This window comes from Procambarus clarkii, chromosome 11, assembly GCF_040958095.1.
Source record: "Procambarus clarkii isolate CNS0578487 chromosome 11, FALCON_Pclarkii_2.0, whole genome shotgun sequence".
Classification (NCBI taxonomy): domain Eukaryota; kingdom Metazoa; phylum Arthropoda; class Malacostraca; order Decapoda; family Cambaridae; genus Procambarus; species Procambarus clarkii.
This window is the reverse complement of record NC_091160.1, coordinates 42,286,193-42,306,303: the sequence shown is the minus strand read 5'-3', so window position 1 is coordinate 42,306,303 and position 20,111 is coordinate 42,286,193. Positions and strand designations below refer to the sequence as shown.

General features: G+C 39.9%; 1 protein-coding gene across 2 annotated transcripts in view; it reads left to right on the top strand.

Moving 5' to 3' along the window:
• The first annotated feature begins 2,625 nt into the window (after positions 1-2,625).
• Positions 2,626-20,111, top strand: part of LOC123758461 (lymphokine-activated killer T-cell-originated protein kinase) — a 31,293-nt gene continuing 13,807 nt past the window's right edge. The window contains exons 1-6 of one of the 2 annotated variants that reach the window (XM_069322711.1): positions 2,626-2,901; positions 7,796-7,925; positions 11,518-11,599; positions 13,919-14,144; positions 17,579-17,731; positions 18,743-18,861. In XM_069322711.1, coding sequence (XP_069178812.1) covers positions 2,740-2,901; positions 7,796-7,925; positions 11,518-11,599; positions 13,919-14,144; positions 17,579-17,731; positions 18,743-18,861 — 872 coding nt within the window. In that variant the 5' untranslated portion in view covers positions 2,626-2,739. Of the gene's footprint in view, positions 2,902-3,162; positions 3,310-7,795; positions 7,926-11,517; positions 11,600-13,918; positions 14,145-17,578; positions 17,732-18,742; positions 18,862-20,111 lie in introns of those variants that run through there. The other variant, XM_045742894.2, reaches the window with a different exon arrangement.

Genomic DNA, 20,111 nt, shown 5'->3' with positions numbered 1-20,111 from the left:
CATCACCGCTACTTTCAGCCGTCCCCGCTACTTTCCAGGGATGCGAGATTGGGCTACAAGTAGCGAATTGGGCTACTTTTCAGAGCCCTGCGCTCCCAAATTTTTAATTTCGCTACTTGCGACTTTTTGGGCTACTTTAAAAACAAGTTGGGCAATTAATGTTAAGAAACTCAATGATGATTTTTATGCTTTTTTATGATGTCATGTGTACAAATCACAGCAGCGTCCAACAGCTTGATTGAATAGATCACTTACCGCAGGAGGCCAGAAGGTCAGAGACCGACCCCCTGGGGACGTTGATCCTAGGAACTTCCCAAAGAAAAAGTAACCGCAAGGCAAGATAATCCTCCCCAGGGGCTGTAGATTTCCCAACCTTAATTGCCATTAATACTTCATCCCGGGTACTGTCTATAAATATAAATAAATAAATAAATTTGTTTATTCAGGTAAGGTATATACATACAAGTGATGTTACATTAATGGATTGATATATAGATAGAGCTAGTACATACAATGCCTAAAGCCACTATTACACAATGCGTTTCGGGCAAGAAAAACATTAATATCTAGAACTTAATACTAATTGAGCATAAAGAATAAAAAGTGTTGAGAACAAATACAAATAAAGATAAAAAAAAAAAAAAGGGAACATGACTGAAAAAGCAGCACAATACAATAGGTTGACAAACAGTGTTGATTAAAAAAAAATAACAGACATGGGTTGACAATAGAGGAGTTAGGTAGGTTACAGGGAATTTATTAGGTAGTGTTTAGTTTTTATCTTAAACTGGTTGAGAGAGGTACAGTCTTTAATATGGTTGGGAAGGTCATTCCACATTCTGGGTCCCTTGATTTGTAGAGCATTTCTAGTTTGATTAAGTTGTACTCTAGGAATATCAAAACTGTATTTATTTCTGGTGTGGTGCTCATGGGTTCTGTTACAACCTTCAATGAAGCTTTTGAGGTCAGGATTGGCATTACAGTTCAGCGTTTTATATATGTATAATACACAAGAGAGAATGTGCAGTGACTTAATATCTAACATATTCAGAGATTTGAGTAAGGGTACCGAGTGATGTCTGGGGCCAGAGTTGGATATTTTCCTAATAGCAGCTTTGTGTTGGGTAATTAGAGGACGTAAATGATTTTGGGTAGTAGAACCCCAAGCACAAATACCATAGTTGAGATATGGATAGATGAGGGAGTAATAGAGTCACCAGGGCAGGGCGGGGTACATAATATCTGATCTTAGAAAGAATGCCAACAGTTTTTGAAACTTTTTTTGATATATTTAGAATGTGTCCCTGGAAATTCAGCACCATTTGGTCACCACTTGGTCCGGGAGACATCTCCCGTCACGCAGGGTGCAGTTGCGCCTCCACAGATCTCCAGTATCATCTTTTGATACTGGTAATGGCTCGAAAGGGCCACAACTTACGGGCTATTCATGCCCGTGCCACCTCTTGGGTGGCTTAATCTTCAGATTCAGATTCAGATTCAGATGTTTATTCAGGTAAGGTATATACATACAAGTGATGTTACATTAATGGATTGATATATAGATAGAGCTAGTACATACAATGCCTAAAGCCACTATTACGCAATGCGTTTCGGGCAAAATCAATCATCAATCATCAATCTACTCATCCACGGGAGACATTTCCCGTCACGCAGGGTGCAGTCGCACCTCCACAGATCTCCAGTATTATCTATTGATACTGGAAATGGCTCAAAAGGGCCACCACTTATGGGCTATTCATGTCCAAGCCACCTTTTGGGTGGCTTAATCTTCTCTCTCTCTTTACTCATTACACCATTTGGTCCGGGAGACATCTCCCGTCACGCAGGTTGCAGTCGCACCTCCACAGATCTGTAGTATCATCTATTGATACTGGTGATGGCTCAAAAGGGCCACCTCTTACGGGCTATTCATGCCCGAGCCACCTTTTGGGTGGCTTCATCTTCATCTTCTGTTTAAAACACGGGAGACATCTCCCGTCACGCTGGGTGCAGTCGCACCTCCACAGATCTCCAGTATCATCTATTGATACTGGTGATGGCTCAAAAGGGCCACCACTTACCAATTCATGCCCGTGCCACCTTTTGGGTGGCTTCATCTTCATCTTAACACATTCACAAGGGAGACATCTCCCATCACGCAGGGTGCATTTGCACCTCCACAGATCTCCAGTATCAGCTCTTGATACTGGGAATGGCTTAAAACCACTTACGGGCTATTCATGCCCGTGCCACCTTTTGGGTGGCTTAATCTTCATCAATCAATCAATCGGAAATTCAGCTTGTGGTCGATGAGAACGCCAAGGAATTTGCCGTCTAATTTGTTACAAATTTGGGTATTGTTTATTTTGAGATTTATCTGATTAGAGGATTTATTGCCAAACAGAATATAAAACGTTTTGTCAATGTTAAGGGTGAGTTTGTTAATTAGTGACCTATGTTAAGTGACCTCCCACTGTTGCCTACTGTAAATATTAGGTTTCTCTTTAGGTGTTTCCAAGAATCGAATGACTGTCGTTAGAGCGGATTAGCATACAGGGAACTTGGCAGCTTCATCTGTGCTTGCATTGTTAGTGTGGCTCTGACCTCCAGAAGGATAGTTCGACACAAGTTACCGCATATAGAAAAGAAGTTACCGCTGTTACTTTTAGAATTTGCTTAAGTGTTAAGATAAAGAAGTGTAAAATGGGGAAGTAGTCTAAATACCAGAAAGGGTTTCAGATGTCCTGGCTTAAGGATCCCGTGTTTGAAAAGTGGTTGGCTGAAGTTAAAGAAGATGGAAATAAGGCATATTGTAAAGTTTGTAGAACTGAGATAAGAGCTAATAGAAGTGGTTTAAAGAAACACAGTGAAACATTAAAACACAGACAAAATATATCGGAGGTAAGTCATCAGCAGATGAGCATCAAGTCTGTTCTATCAAAGAAGGAAGATAAACTTACTAAATTTGAATGTAGTCTGTCTGTATGTACTGTCGCTATCTAGAAATCTAACATTATGTTTGTAACTCATCTTGTATGTATGTACTTTTACCTGAATAAACATTTGATTTGATTCGATTTGACTAAACAAAAAATTGGGCTACTCTACTTGCAAATTCGCTACTTTTTGACCGTCAGCCGCTACTTTTAGCAATTGGGATCTGGCAACCGTGACGACGTAAACATGTCTTCTGATGGGCCGCCTCCCACCTGTTGCTCTTCTGATGGGCCTCCTCCCACCTGTTGCTCTTCTGATGGGCCTCCCACCTGTTGCTCCTGTGATGGGCCTCGTATGTCTGTGGACCCTCAGGTAGGATACATGGGTCTCGTAGTATAGGCGGCGTCCCTCAAGATAATGTCTGGATCCCCAAGTTGTTTCCTATAACCTAATGCGTCTGTTCACCTAGCGATTCATAGGTGCCCTGAAGTTAGTGGTGTCCCTCAATAAACCTTAACAGGCTTCTGTTCTTACAATCGGGAATCCCGGGATTAGATCCCAAGTGGGACTAATAATAATAATAATAATTTATTTAGGAAAAGTACATTCAGAGACACAGTTGTAGAGTTACAGTACGAACATTCTGTTTGATTTAAAGATAGCGGTAATACATACAATATCTAAAGCCACTAGTACGCAGAGCGTTTTGGGCAAGGTTCCATTCACCTCATGCACCTGTTTACCTAGCATTAAACATGTATCAATCTTATTTGCTGATGACAACTTTCATTTTCTCCAGTCCTGACCCTCTGTCCTGACCCTCTTGCTCTAAATGTCACAGTGAATACTGAACTAAATAAAGTCCATCTTTGGCTAACTGCCAACAAACTGACTCTTAACATTGACAAAACTTTCTATATTTTGTTTGGTAATAAATCCTCTAATGAAATTAATCTAAGAATAAACAATATACAAATCAGTAGTAAAGTTGATGGTAAATTCCTTGGTGTCCTCATTGATAACAAGCTGAATTTCCAGGGACACATTCTAAATATAGCAAAAAAAGTTTCTAAAACTGTTGGCATTCTTTCTAAGATCAGATATTATGTACCCCGCCCTGCCCTGGTGACTCTATTACTCCCTCATCTATCCATATCTCAACTATGGTATTTGTGCTTGGGGTTCTACTACCCAAAATCATTTACGTCCTCTAATTACTCAACACAAAGCTGCTATTAGAACAATATCTAACTCTGGCCCCAGACAGCACTCGGTACCCTTACTCAAATCTCTGAATATGTTAGATATTAAGTCACTGCACATTCTCTCATGTGTACTCAATATATTTAAAACCCTGAACTGTAATGTCAATCCTGACCTTAAAAGCTATTTAGAAGGTTGTAACAGAACCCATGAGCATCACACCAGAAACAAATACTGTACCTATTTGATATTCCAAGAGTGCGCCTTAACCAAAATAGAAATGCTCTACAACTCAAGGGACCCAGAATGTGGAATGACCTTCCCAATCACATTAAAGACTGTGCCTCTCCCAACCAGTTTAAGAGTAAAACTAAGTACTACCTAATTAACTCCATGTAACCTACCTTACCCTTAAATGTTAACCCATGTCTTACTATTTTTAAACAATGCTGTTTGTTGACCAACTTGTTTATTGGCCATTTTCTACCATGTTCCCCCCTTTTTCATCTTTTATTTTTTCTTTCAATCGAATTTATACTTTAAGCTCAATTATTATTAAGTTTTAGTCTTAAGTTTTTTCCTTCCACACCTTGCCCGAAATGCTCTGCATATTAGTGGCTTTAGGTATTTGTATGTACTAGCTCTGTCTATAAATAATCTGAATGTTTGTAACTTTGCATCTATGTATGTACTTTTCCTAAATAGTATATTATTATTATTATTATTATAGTTCAGGAACATGTGGGCAGCATCCTGGGAAGGCTGAGTAATGCAACATTTGACCTTGATACATGCCTGGAGTATATACATGTATACAGGCTTCATGTCCCTAAATGAATTACCGATATAATGATAATTTGTTTCATCAATCTTTTTTTTTAACCATACATTACAATTTTTCCTTTACATTTTAAATTTCCAAACCTATACAGTATTGTACTCTTTGTACAGTATTTTGTTTTCTCTGTTATGCAATAATATAATAATAATCCCAAGAGAGATTATTAGCGAGATGATCCCGGTAGTATTGTACGGTCGGGTTCCTTCTCGATGCACAATCGGGAATCCCGGGCGGGACAGAAATGGTTGGACCTGGACGCCAGGAGCAGCTGAGTTGGACTAGTTGGTCCAAATGGTTGGACACACCTGTACTAGTACATTTCCTTTCACCTAATACTGCTGTTCACCTAGCAGTAAGTAGGTACTCAGAAGTTTAGTCAGGTTGTTGTAGGGTTTCATCCTGGGGGACACCTCGATATAATCCTGACGGGTATGAATACACTCTGGCTTCCCGTCCCCTGACAATGAATTATTATTATTAATAATAATAATTCATTATCGGGGACAGGCAATCATTGTATATATACACATTAGGTTTATATCGATGTGTCTCCAGGGTGGAACTACTGACCCGTCCCAGGATGCAACCTCACAACAAGCTGACTTACTCCTGAGTACTGTACCTACTTACTGTTGGCTGATAGGAAATAGGTTCACCATTTCTGTTCTTCTCGGGAACAATGTGCTGTATGTATTCATAATACATACAATGGGTTAGGTGGTGCCTGGTCTAGACGTTCCCTGTGCTAGCTGTATCTGCATATTTATTAATGCAGTACTGTAATTATTTTTCATGAACCCAACAATATACTATACTGTATAGTCAAAATAAGCATTAAGTAATTATTGAAAAGATAATTTGAAAATGTGTACATAATCCTGTGATTATTAAGTTACTTAAGGCAAGACTAGGGTAAAGTTGCTGGTCTCCGAACATTAGCAATTTAATAAACCTCCATCTTCTGCATCAATCAGTAAAATTAAACCAAAAACATAAGAGTAGCTTCTGGATATATACCACAAATACCTATGTTAATGTGGCAGTTATTTATAAATGAACATTTGGTGGAAATATTTGTATCCAATATTTTCAGCATCTGATTTACCTGAGGGCCATTAACATTAGGGGCCTCGACTAGGACAGGAAGCCGGCAGCTTGTCAGAGGTCCTCCCCCCATTTGCCTTCATGATCTTCTCTAGGTTATCGAGACCTTGACTTTTCCTTACACAGTTTTGGCATTAACGGCTTCAGCGGGTGGGCAGTTCCATGGGTTTATAACCCTGTGGGTGAAAAAGTGTTTCCTGTTGTCAGGCCTACACTTGGGTTTGTCAAGGATTGAAACAGCTGATCCTTGTTTGTGTTTTTTTTTTTGAGATATATACAAGAGTTGTTACATTCTTGTACAGCCACTAGTACGCGTAGCGTTTCGGGCAAATCCCGATATGCAAATATCGGGCAAATAGTGATATGCAAGGTTCGGGGAATACCGTCGGGTTCATTTTTGACGCACAGTTAGACATTCTGGGTTTAAATCCTGGGCAAGACAGACATGACTGGGCACATTTCTTTTCACCTAATGCACCTGTTCACCTAGCAGTAAGTGGGTACTTAGGAGTTAGCTTGTTATGGGGTTGCATCCTGGATAGAGTCAGTAATTTGACCTGGGGGGGGGGTACATCAATAAAAGCCTAACGTGTATGAATACACTGACTTACTGGCCCCCCCAACACAATAAATTATTATCAATTACTAATTATAGGGGAAAAATCCCCTATAATGAAACAGATATGATACAGTAGCAGCTTGGCTAGTGGTCGTGAATATTTGTACAATGTATATGTTAGCTTATTTCTTGTTTGGTATTATTAAATATCCACTCCATCAAACCTCTCATTAGCTTAACTGAATTATTTAAAGTTGTGCCTGAAATGTTTTGCGTATTAGTGGACTTATTAAATACTGTATACATACTCTCTTAACAATTACAGTATTAAACTGCTGTATCATATTTGTAACTTTTCAAATAAATTTATTATTATTATTATTATTATTCACCGAGGAGCTTGAAAGCCTACAAAGGATTGTTTATCTTGTGTTGCGTTACAGGCAGGTCTTGTGCGGCAAAGCACACAGAAGGCGAGTTTAATGATGCAGATGTGTTGGCCACCAGTAGAATGGTGCCTTGGATGAATGCTGTGAAATGTTAAATAATGACACTATAAATCGGGCACCAATTACAAATCATATTGGCTGCCTCAAATGGCTTTGGACCAGTTTGAGCAACCCTATAAATTTGATTGAGGTCATTTAAAGAGATTAAATATGTTTTCAATTGTTTGAGGTGCCAGTTGTTTTTTTGGCAAATCAGAGTGTGGCTGTTTCCCACTGCAGATTATGCTAAACTCATGTCATGCTATTTTGATTGTAATGAAAACATTCAAATTGGCATAGATTTTTTTTTTTTTTTTTTTTTTTTTTTTTTTTGTGTGTGTGTGTGTGTGTGTGTGTGTGTGTATTTATGTATTTATGACTCGTATGGTCGCTTTAGTAAGATTTTGCCATATGTGTTTAACAACAACTTCTGCTCTGTTGAATCTAAGTTAAGATCTTAATGGGTTTGTAACTGTGCACTGTGTTAGATAATGTTCCAGTGGTTTGTTGGGTATTATTTGATGTTTCAGAGAGCATATAAATCATGTTTGATTAATGCAGTTCAGCTTGTTAAGTGTTTGATTTTACCTGAATTTACCTGAGGGCCACCATCTTTTTAAAAATAGGTTTATTTATAGTCTACATTTTCCAATAAAATTACAGATTAAAATGGCCGAATTTAAGACACCGGTGACCAAGCGAATCATATCAGTTCTGAAGAAAGAGAACATGGGTACTCCACAAATCTTGATACCACCATCTCCATGTATGCGACAACTCGGATATGGAACAGGTGAGAGATATAATTAGAATTATAATAAGCTTTAGAATAAAATGGACAAAATATATATATATATATATATATATATATATATATATATATATATATATATATATATATATATATATATATATATATATATATATATATATATTTATTTTAATAATCATCTCATTGCCTGGGAGAGAGTGGAAATCTGTGGGTTAAATACCCCAGAATTCCTACCTCTCTTATGGCTTTGAAGTATGGTGCAGTGGATACAGTGTGTACCTGCCACTCTGTGGGCCAGGGTTCGAGTCTCCTGGTGGGTTGAGTGTTAAAAAGTTATATATATATATATATATATATATATATATATATATATATATATATATATATATATATATATATATATGTCGTACCTAGTAGCCAGAACTCACTTTTTGGCCTACTATTCAAGGGCCGATTTGCCTAATAAGCCAAGTTTTCATGAATTAATTGTTTTTCGACTACCTAACCTACCTAACCTAACCTAACCTAACTTTTTCGGCTACCTAACCAAACCTAACCTATAAAGATAGGTTAGGTTAGGTTAGGTAGGGTTGGTTAGGTTCGGTCATATATCTACGTTAATTTTAACTCCAATAAAAAAAAATTGACCTCATACATAATGAAATGGGTAGCTTTATCATTTCATAAGAAAAAAATCAGAAAAAATATATTAATTCAGGAAAACTTGGCTTATTAGGCAAATCGGGCCTTGAATAGTAGGCCAAAAAGTGAGTTCTGGCTACTAGGTACGACATATATATATATATATATATATATATATATATATATATATATATATATATATATATATATATATATATATATATATATATATATATATATATATATATATGCAAACAAGCCTGAATGGTCCCCAGGACTATATACAACTGAAAACTCACACCCCAGAAGTGACTCGAACCCATACTCCCACAACTGGTATGTACAGGGACGCCTTAATCCGCTTGACCATCACGACCGGACATAAGGAAGTGATAGCCGAGGCTATATGAACCACTTCCCCGCCGGCACTCGGATGGTAATCTTGGGCATAGCATTTTATCAAATCACCTCATTCTTTGGGGCACACGTGAGGAACACAAATGCAAACAAGCCTGAATGGTCCCCAGGACTATATACAACTGAAAACTCACACCCCAGAAGTGACTCGAACCCATACTCCCACAACTGGTATGTACAGGGACGCCTTAATCCGCTTGACCATCACGACCGGACATAAGGAAGTGATAGCCGAGGCTATATGAACCACTTCCCCGCCGGCACTCGGATGGTAATCTTGGGCATAGCATTTTATCAAATCACCTCATTCTTTGGGGCACACGTGAGGAACACAAATGCAAACAAGCCTGAATGGTCCCCAGGACTATATACAACTGAAAACTCACACCCCAGAAGTGACTCGAACCCATACTCCCACAACTGGTATGTACAGGGACGCCTTAATCCGCTTGACCATCACGACCGGACATAAGGAAGTGATAGCCGAGGCTATATGAACCACTTCCCCGCCGGCACTCGGATGGTAATCTTGGGCATAGCATTTTATCAAATCACCTCATTCTTTGGGGCACACGTGAGGAACACAAATGCAAACAAGCCTGAATGGTCCCCAGGACTATATACAACTGAAAACTCACACCCCATCCCAAACTCACACCTCACACCTCACATACTCAGTTGTGGGAGTATGGGTTCGAGTCACTTCTGGGGTGTGAGTTTTCAGTTGTATATAGTCCTGGGGACCATTCAGGCTTGTTTGCATTTGTGTTCCTCACGTGTGCCCCAAAGAATGAGGTGATTTGATAAAATGCTATGCCCAAGATTACCATCCGAGTGCCGGCGGGGAAGTGGTTCATATAGCCTCGGCTATCACTTCCTTATGTCCGGTCGTGATGGTCAAGCGGATTAAGGCGTCCCTGTACATACCAGTTGTGGGAGTATGGGTTCGAGTCACTTCTGGGGTGTGAGTTTTCAGTTGTATATAGTCCTGGGGACCATTCAGGCTTGTTTGCATTTGTGTTCCTCACGTGTGCCCCAAAGAATGAGGTGATTTGATAAAATGCTATGCCCAAGATTACCATCCGAGTGCCGGCGGGGAAGTGGTTCATATAGCCTCGGCTATCACTTCCTTATGTCCGGTCGTGATGGTCAAGCGGATTAAGGCGTCCCTGTACATACCAGTTGTGGGAGTATGGGTTCGAGTCACTTCTGGGGTGTGAGTTTTCAGTTGTATATAGTCCTGGGGACCATTCAGGCTTGTTTGCATTTGTGTTCCTCACGTGTGCCCCAAAGAATGAGGTGATTTGATAAAATGCTATGCCCAAGATTACCATCCGAGTGCCGGCGGGGAAGTGGTTCATATAGCCTCGGCTATCACTTCCTTATGTCCGGTCGTGATGGTCAAGCGGATTAAGGCGTCCCTGTACATACCAGTTGTGGGAGTATGGGTTCGAGTCACTTCTGGGGTGTGAGTTTTCAGTTGTATATAGTCCTGGGGACCATTCAGGCTTGTTTGCATTTGTGTTCCTCACGTGTGCCCCAAAGAATGAGGTGATTTGATAAAATGCTATGCCCAAGATTACCATCCGAGTGCCGGCGGGGAAGTGGTTCATATAGCCTCGGCTATCACTTCCTTATGTCCGGTCGTGATGGTCAAGCGGATTAAGGCGTCCCTGTACATACCAGTTGTGGGAGTATGGGTTCGAGTCACTTCTGGGGTGTGAGTTTTCAGTTAGTTATATATATATATATATATATATATATATATATATATATATATATATATATATATATATATATATATATATATATATATATATATATATATTATACTAATAATAATAATAATGATGATAATAATTTATCAACTTTTTCTTGGCTCTTGTTTCCTACAGCAGTATTAAGAGAGCTTCACACTCTTTGTAGAGAGCATTGTTCCTGTTCTCTTGGTCCAGTGGATCACTTCGTGTGGCTGTTGATTCCTCCCTCATTCTTGGTGGCAAATGAATGATTGGCATGTATGATAAGTGTAATGAAGTGCCCCTTCCCGGGTGGCACCTTCGTAACTACCCATTTTCACCCACTTCTCCCTTTTGCTTTGAGGCAGTTTTGAGAAACCTTTTGGCTGCATTACCTTCTTTTGTACATTCATACCAAGGTTTAAAATACAGCCTAAAATCATTTTGAATTATTATTTATTGTTATATTTATGGTAAGAAAAATACAGTACCTGCCTTTTCCAAGTGTCCCATAAAAAATAATGGTTAAAAAGATCTCCATTTTCTTTTAGAAAATATTGTCCAAATACAGTAACTTTTTTCTAGGCATGTGTAAGTTGTATATCACAGCAAGAGCCCTATTTCATTTATTTGACTACTATTGCATTTAACAATACAGTAGGCAGAATGGCACTTGCTTTTGGTGCAGAGATAGACACAGCAGCTTGGTGTATCAAAACTGCTCGAGAGTGCTAGTGCCATAAGCTCAGAGTAGCTAGTAAGATATTACTCACAAATTTAAATGTTTCAAGATTGATTGATTTTGCTTTTTTTAGGTGTTAATGTTTACCTTTTGGAACGTTTTTCTCCAATGCGTGGCTGCTACAAATCTCCGTGGGCTGTAAAAAAAAGAAACAGGTACGATATTTTAAAACTTGTTAATGGTTAATTTTTACACATTTATTAAAAGTAACTACAGTGGCTAAGAGTAACAAAAAATTTTGAACTGTACATGCATACACTGTTTAAGGTTACTTTTGTATTTTGTTTGTATTCTGAGATGATGAATAGCTTTTGATTTTCCTTTGTTTGCTAGTTATTAGGTATTCATGTGACGTGAAACAGTTACGTAGCTATACTGGGCAGATGTAATGTGGCTCTCACTTCGCATCATTAAAAAGAAAGTGCTGCTCTGGCCCTTGCAGTGTGAAAATTGCACAGGATATAAAGAACAATTATATAAAAACTTAACACAATTTACTCTAATATTAAATATCATTATTAAATACATGAAAAATGATACCTGAAACCCTGTTAACATACACTTGGCTATCATACGAGAAAATATAAAATGAACACATGAACAAACTTACATTAATACAAGAAAATACATCCCTAGAGGAAATAGGAATTGGCTGCTGCATAGGTAAGCTGGCTGTGTTAACACCTTGATGCCCCAACCAGCAACAAAACCACTCCATACCCAAGGCCAAACAAGGGCTACAAAACCCCAGCTGGCCCCAAAGGCAGGGTAAGCAGCAAAAATCCCTACAGAAATGGTGTCCCGAACGCACCATTGAAGATAACCCTGACACGCAAAGGTAGTACTCACAGGGCACTTAGGGAAGACTAAGACACTGCAGGCACTAAGTGCATACAGCCCTGGTACACTGTAGGTACACCTAGCCACCACACCACGAACAGCAGAGGACACCCCGAAGGTAAAATCACTGCCAGGAAATCAGGGCTAGAGTTGATGACCACCCTCGATTGCATTAGTCAAAGAACTGGAATGGCTGGGTCGCCGGCGCGGAGGTGGGGTGTGACGTTTGCTTGTTTCCTTGGGATTGGAGGGAGTTCTGCCTCTGTTTGGTTTTTAGGTTGCAAGGACTAATGTCATTTAGCTGGAGGATAAGGACTAATGTCATTTCTTGGTTACTGGGGAGTTTGTCTTCAAGGGCACTGCTGTAGTGTGGGGGGAAGTAGTCCCTTCCTTCCTTCCTAGTGGAAGTGTGTGGCTCTGTTGTTGGAGCTATTGTCCCCAGTCACTAACAAGGGATAAATATTACTCCGTGACAGGAGTTTGTCTCTGGTATCTCCTCTTTCCTCAGTAAGGTAGCATATTGTATGACCCTACAGGGACCTGTTGAAAAATGCCTTATGACACTAATGCCATAAATATCTGCTAGACTGTCAGTCTTGTCCAGTGGATCCAGCAAATCTTAACTAAGGAGGCAGCTAAGTGGCTCATGCTAAACATGAGATGTATGCTTCTCATGTTTACTGAAAGCTATATTTTTGAGGAAATGATTTATTTCCTGAGCTGCTCAATCAAGTTACTCACTATTGGTTAGCCTTGTTCTTGGACTCTTACTAGTCAATTAAGGGCTACAATCCGTAGTGGTGTAGTGGTAGCACACTTGCCCTGTACTACTCGAGCAATGTCTCCTGGGTTTGATCCCTGACCAGGGAAGATTGACTGGTTGTTAATCCTTAACTGTTTGCTCCTGGTCACCAAGCAGTATTTGGAGATTTGGTTGTTAACTGATTGGTGGATTGTGTTCCAGGTAAAACTAGTAGGTAAAGCTTAATGTGAGCTATGGGACAGGAAAGCTCTAAGCCTGTTAACAAGAGTCAAGTCATCTACTCCAGTATCCTCTTGTATAAAAAAAAAAGGGCTTTCTGTCTCTAACATGATGTAACCATATGAAGATTTGATGGATTAAAAAAAAAGAGAGAGAGAGCTGGTTGGACATCAACATGAATATTCACTAGGATGTTCCTTACAGATGTTCTTGACAACTCATTGTACAGGGCTTCAGAGAATTTATAAAGCCTCCCCCCCCTCCCCCCAATCATATCCAGCTAATATCCATTAACTTGGATTATCTGGATCACATTTGACCCCCCCCCCATTCTACCAATAAAGTATGAAATGAGCTTGTGAAATCTTATTTTACTAGAAATGAAGGATTATAACAGCATAAGTTGCTCTTGATGAGTGGTGTGAGACATCTGGGTGAGCCTGTGAACCATCACTGACAGTGTTGGCATGTAAACTGTGCTCGAAAGTGATAGTTTTAGTTTTATTTCCATTAGCCAATTTTATCTGCAATATAAGTACTGTACTTAAAATAAGTAAACCATGAGTTTATCCTTGTCATGCAGGGTTTGTGGTATACATGCATCATCTAATAAAGTTATGATAAATGGATTATTTTTTATTTTTCTTCTCAGCAAAGTAGTTGACAAAGACGGGGAATTTACCAAGAGATTAAGTTTTGAAGCAGAAGTTCTGAAGAGGCTCAACCATCCAAACATAATTGGCTATCGGTCCTACACTTACAACAAGGAAGGAACTCGGTGTTTAGCCATGGAGAGTGGGGACGAGTCCCTCGCAGACATAATTGAGACCCGACAAGATGATGGACTTGGACCATTTCCATGTCTGCAAATTCTGAAAGTATAAATTCAAATTTAAGTTTTATGGATTATATTATTTGGTGTTAGCAACTCTGCATGAACTACTGAGTACTGTATATTTATAAAGAGTTGGTTCATATAATAATAATTATTATTAATGTTATTATTATTATTATTAGTAGTAGTAGTAGTATTATTAGTATTAGTATTCACAATACAGTACAGTAATTTGCACACAAAGAACATAAGACAGGTATTTTTGAATGTGCAAGAGTTACACATAAAATGATGCCACTACTACACAGAGCATTTTGGGCAAAACTTGGAATAGTTCAGAGGAAAATTATTTAAAGGTATAATGTGGTAAACATTTAATATTAATGTATTCCACAGTAGTTCCATCTGTTCACTGGGAACGGTTCTACAGAAACTTGCAGGGTAATTCCATAGCCATATAAGCTTTTGGGTTATAACTTGGAATACATTTGAATCATGCTTTGGTCTTGCTTCATGCAGGTCGGCGTTCAATCCCCGACCGTCCAAGTGGTTGGGCACCATTCCTTTCCCCCGTCCCACCCAAATCCTTATCCTGACCCCTTCCAAGTGCTATATAGTCGTAATGGCTTGGCGCTTTTCCCTGAAAGTTTCCTTCCTTATTTAAATTCTTGAATTTGGTGGAATTAAAAATGCAGTACTGTATCTGGTTCTCCACCCCCATAACCAGGAAGTGTCCTTGCTGTCCAGCAAAAATATCCTTACTAAATTAGCTTTTTCATTGGATATAAAATAAAGTATGGAAGAAATACTATGTCTATCTTGAGGTTATCTTGAGATGATTTCGGGGCTTTAGTGTCCCCGCGGCCCGGTCCTTGACCAGGCCTCCACCCCCAGGAAGCAGCCCGTGACAGCTGACTAACACCCAGGTACCTATTTTACTGCTAGGTAACAGGGGCATAGGGTGAAAGAAACTGCCCATTGTTTCTCGCCGGCGCCCGGGATCGAACCCGGGACCACAGGATCACAAGTCCAGCGTGCTGTCCACTCTTCCGATCGGCTCCCTTAACCACTGCACTGCGCAACTCGCCTTGAGGCTCTCGACAGGTGGTGCGCAACGTGCCTCAGGGCTCTCATAGGTATAGCATATCATTCAAAACTTCTGCGGCTACATGGGATTCGATTCGCATCAGCTTCCTCAGAGCTCTCCTAAACAGACGCCATTTAAAAAAAAAAATTGTGGGCAACATTCCCGGGTATGAGAGCCTCAATACTGAGTGAGCAAGTAAGGCTGGCGCACGCAGCATGAGCTAACAGCATTACTGGTCAGCTTGTGACCACAGCATTGCCTAAAAATGTCCAAATATATATGTTACTGGTATTATTTAGCCATGATAGTATTACAGAAGAGCCTGTCATAAAGACTGTGTACAGTGTTTAGATATCAGTGAATAAAGGCTGTTCAAGATGTTCACAGTGCTAGCCACAGGACACTGCCATTATTTCGTCCATCTAAAATTCTTCGAATGACTTTTCATGTTCCTTTATAAAATAGACATGTGAAAATTATTCATTTACATGGTTTACTGACAGGATTCTGATAATAGAAGGACTGCGGTGAGAATTAGTGAAGTGCATAGTATGGTAATTATGGAGGAGTAATCTTGGTGAGGGAGGGAGGGACGGAGGGTCGAGGTAGTGTCATCTGCCGGCTGGTGTATGCAACATGTTATTGTCTGGAATCACCATACCAGCTTAGTGGTTCGCTATGGTAAACACAAATGTAGATACTTATATATAACGTGTGTATAGACTGTAATAACAGCAAAAGGAGTTTGTTGGGAGGAGCCATTTTAGTGAGGGAGTGATTGAGGCTGCCGTCTGCTGGCTACTGTGTGCCTTATCATGCAGTGGCCACTATGCTGTTTGGACACCATACCATCTTAGTTGTACAGTTATGGTGAATAAAACATGTAGATACTTGTATATAATGTGTGTATATAGTGTAATATAGTAACACCACAAACAGTATTGTTGGGGGAGAAAGGTTAGTGCGCCTGGCCTTGAACCAATGAGGAAGACAGTCGCCAGCTGACTGTGTGTGGCGACGGCTTTTATTGCCTGAACTCGTCATACCAGCTTAGTTGTACACTTATGGAGAACAAAACATGTAGATAATTATATATAGCGTGCATAAATAGTGTAATAATAACAATAACAGAATGGTGGGAGTCGGAATGTTGATGAGTGGGTGTTGAAGGAGGGAGTGAGTCAGCCAGCAGTCTGCTGGCTGCAGTGTCGCGGACATTCATGTTGTTTTGGGCTCGCCAAACCAACTTAGTGGTTCGTTATGGTGAACATACACCTTTATGTGTAGATGGATATATACCTATCTACACATATGTAGATAGGTATATACAACGTGTGTTTGTGTATATAGTGTAATTACAGCAAAAACACCGATTAATCGTAGAATACACAGTTTCCGTGGTGTAGTGGTAAGACACTCGCCTGGCGTTCCGCGAGCGCTATGTCATGGGTTCGTATCCTGGCCGGGGAGGATTTACTGGGCGCAATTCCTTAACTGTAGCCTCTGTTTAACGCAACAGTAAAATGTGTACTTGGATGAAAAAACGATTCTTCGCGGCAGGGGATCGTATTCCAGGGACCTGCCCGAAACGCTACGCGTACTAGTGGCTGTACAAGAATGTAACAACTCTTGTATATATCTCAAAAAAAAAAAAAAAAAAAAAAATAATATACTGTACATGTCACATATATGAGGCCCATAATTTTGATCATAGTGATGTTCCACACACTGAACTATATAAACTCCATAAATTACACACTTTTGAATAATATTACAGGAAAAAATGGAGAATAAACAAATGAGAAACCTCAAAATAATTGTGAAACATTATATTCATGGCAACTACCGCACCACGAGGTGGCGGGGCCTAGTGACCTTGAGCGCTCCGTCGCTCAGCGCCCATAATTTGCTCAACTTCCCAGCTCCATCGTGGTTAAAGTATGTCACATACAATATTCTTTTCTTTTTTAGTTTCCTGTGATCAGAGACTGCATTTTAACAATACAAGAAGATAAAATAATTTTTTGGAAAGAATTTATTTTCGGTTCACCACAGGTGTGTCGCATTTTAATGCAGAACAGTGCATTGGTTAAAACATTTAGTGATTAAAGCATCCATAAATGAGAAAAAATGGCTTCAAGCAACTCAGGTCAATGTATACAAAGTTCTCCTATATCTGTGCAAGGAGCACTGTGGAGTATATCTCAATGCAGCAATAAATATGGAATAAAAAGTAAGATTTGTTTAGGGGTATATTCCAGCTATCACATTATACAGGCAAACTGATGGTTTAGTGAAAACTGCTCAATAAACAGTTTATATTATAACTCTGTGACTAAGGTAAGTTTTATATAAGTGACATAAGTGACAATGATTGTCTTAATTTGCAGGTGGCAAGAGACATTTCTTCAGCTCTTATATACCTGCACGATGAGATGCACTTACTCCACGGTGACCTGAAGAGTGCTAACATCCTCATCAAGAACAACTTTGATACAGTAAAACTTTGTGATTTTGGAGTAACTTTAAAACTAAATGAAAATGTGAGTATACATAGAACTGTAAATATTTTGTTTATATTTTCTGTGTACAGTGTGTGTATTCGCCTAGTTGTACTTGCTGGGGGTTGAGCTTCGGCTCTTTGGTCCCGCATCTCAACTGTCAATCAACTGGTGTACACATTCTTGAGCCTTTTAGGCTCTTACACTTGAAACTGTGTATGGAGTCAGCCTCCACCACATCACATCCTAATGCATTCCATTTGTTAACTACTCTGACACTAAAAAAATTCTTACTAATGTGTCTATGGTTCATTTGGGCACTCAATTTCCACCTGTGTCCCCTAGTGCGTGTGCTCCTTGTGTTAAATAAACTGTCTTTGTCTGCCCTATCAAATCCTTTGAGAATCTTGTATGTGACGATCCTGTCTTCCCTAACTCTTCTGTCTTGTCTAACTCGGAAGGTGTCCCCTTCCGAGGTGGTGGCGGGGGCATTAGAGCTTGTTACCCCTGCCGATGCGTAAGGGTCTGACCAGTGGGCCCCCCCCCCCTTCCTTAGGATTTTTTGGCTGCCCTGGCTTTTTCTTGTGAGGCCAGGGCTATGGGGGGACGACTCGGCTCTGGGTTCTCAGAATGGGGTTCCTGGGGCAGGGGAGGGGTTGACTTAGGGACCTTGGGCCCCTGTTGATCCCCGCCTGGGTTTTTGTACCCTTGGGGTGGGGCTTGGTGTTGCAAGGAGAGGGGTTCTCTTCGCTCTCTCCTTGTACAAATTGGATTTGGCTGTTACCCCTCCCCAGGTTCAGTTTCGCGATCCTCGGTCCCATCCTTCTGGAGGTTTTTGGCTTCCCGTGTCCCTTCTCATGTGGTGCGGGAGGCCCTTGCGGCTTGCCTCCTGAGTGAATAAAGTGAACAATGAAATCCTTCCATTTGTGTAATTTTCAGTTAATGAATTTACCATATTTATAATAGATATGAACTGTAAATGTAACCTTGCTAACAAATTCCTTAGTGTGTTACCTATCATTTATGACCTCTTTTTCTTTAATTTGTGTATAGGGAGTGGCAAGTGAAGATGAATGTTATGTGGGCACGGAGTGTTGGTCAGCTCCTGAAGTCATTGCTTGTGATGCCATAACCCACAAAACTGATATGTTCTCCTTTGGCCTTGTTCTATGGTGAGTACAATGTCATGTGTATGGTGAGTACAGCACCGTGTGTATGGTTATTACCTAAGTGTTATTACCTAAGTGTAGTTACAGGATGAGAGCTACGCTCGTGGTGTCCCGTCTTCCCAGCACTCTTTGTCATATAACGCTTTGAAACTACTGACGGTCTTGGCCTCCACCACCTTCTCACTTAACTTATTCCAACCGTCTACCACTCTATTTGCGAAGGTGAATTTTCTTATATTTCTTCGGCATCTGTGTTTAGCTAGTTTAAATCTATGGCCTCTTGTTCTTGAAGTTCCAGGTCTCAGGAAGTCTTCCCTGTCGATTTTATCAATTCCTGTTACTATTTTGTACGTAGTGATCATATCACCTCTTTTTCTTCTGTCTTCTAGTTTTGGCATATTTAATGCTTCTAACCTCTCCTCGTAGCTCTTGCCCTTCAGTTCTGGGAGCCACTTAGTAGCATGTCTTTGCACCTTTTCCAGTTTGTTGATGTGCTTCTTAAGATATGGGCACCACACAACAGCTGCATATTCTAGCTTTGGCCTAACAAAAGTCATGAACAACTTCTTTAGTATATCGCCATCCATGTATTTAAATGCAATTCTGAAGTTAGAAAGCATTGCATAGGCTCCTTGCACAATATTCTTAATGTGGTCCTCAGGTGATAGTTTTCTATCTAGAACCACTCCTAGATCTCTTTCTTTATCAGAATTCTTTAAAGATTTCTCACATAATATATAGGTTGTGTGGGGTCTATGTTCTCCTATTCCACATTCCATAACATGACATTTATTAACATTAAATTCCATTTGCCAAGTGGTGCTCCATATACTTATTTTGTCCAGGTCTTCTTGAAGGGCATGACAATCATCTAAATTTCTTATCCTTCCTATTATCTTAGCATCATCAGCAAACATGTTCATATAATTCTGTATACCAACTGGTAGATCATTTATGTACACAATAAACATCACTGGTGCAAGAACTGAACCCTGTGGTACTCCACTTGTGACATTTCTCCATTCCGATACATTGCCTCTGATTACTGCCCTCATTTTTCTATCAGTCAGAAAATTTTTCATCCATGATAGAAGCTTACCTGTCACCCCTCCAATATTTTCCAGTTTCCAGAACAACCTCTTATGTGGAACTCTGTCGAAAGCCTTTTTTAGGTCCAGATAGATGCAGTCAACCCAGCCATCTCTTTCCTGTAATATCTCTGTGGCCCGATCATAGAAACTGAGTAAATTCGA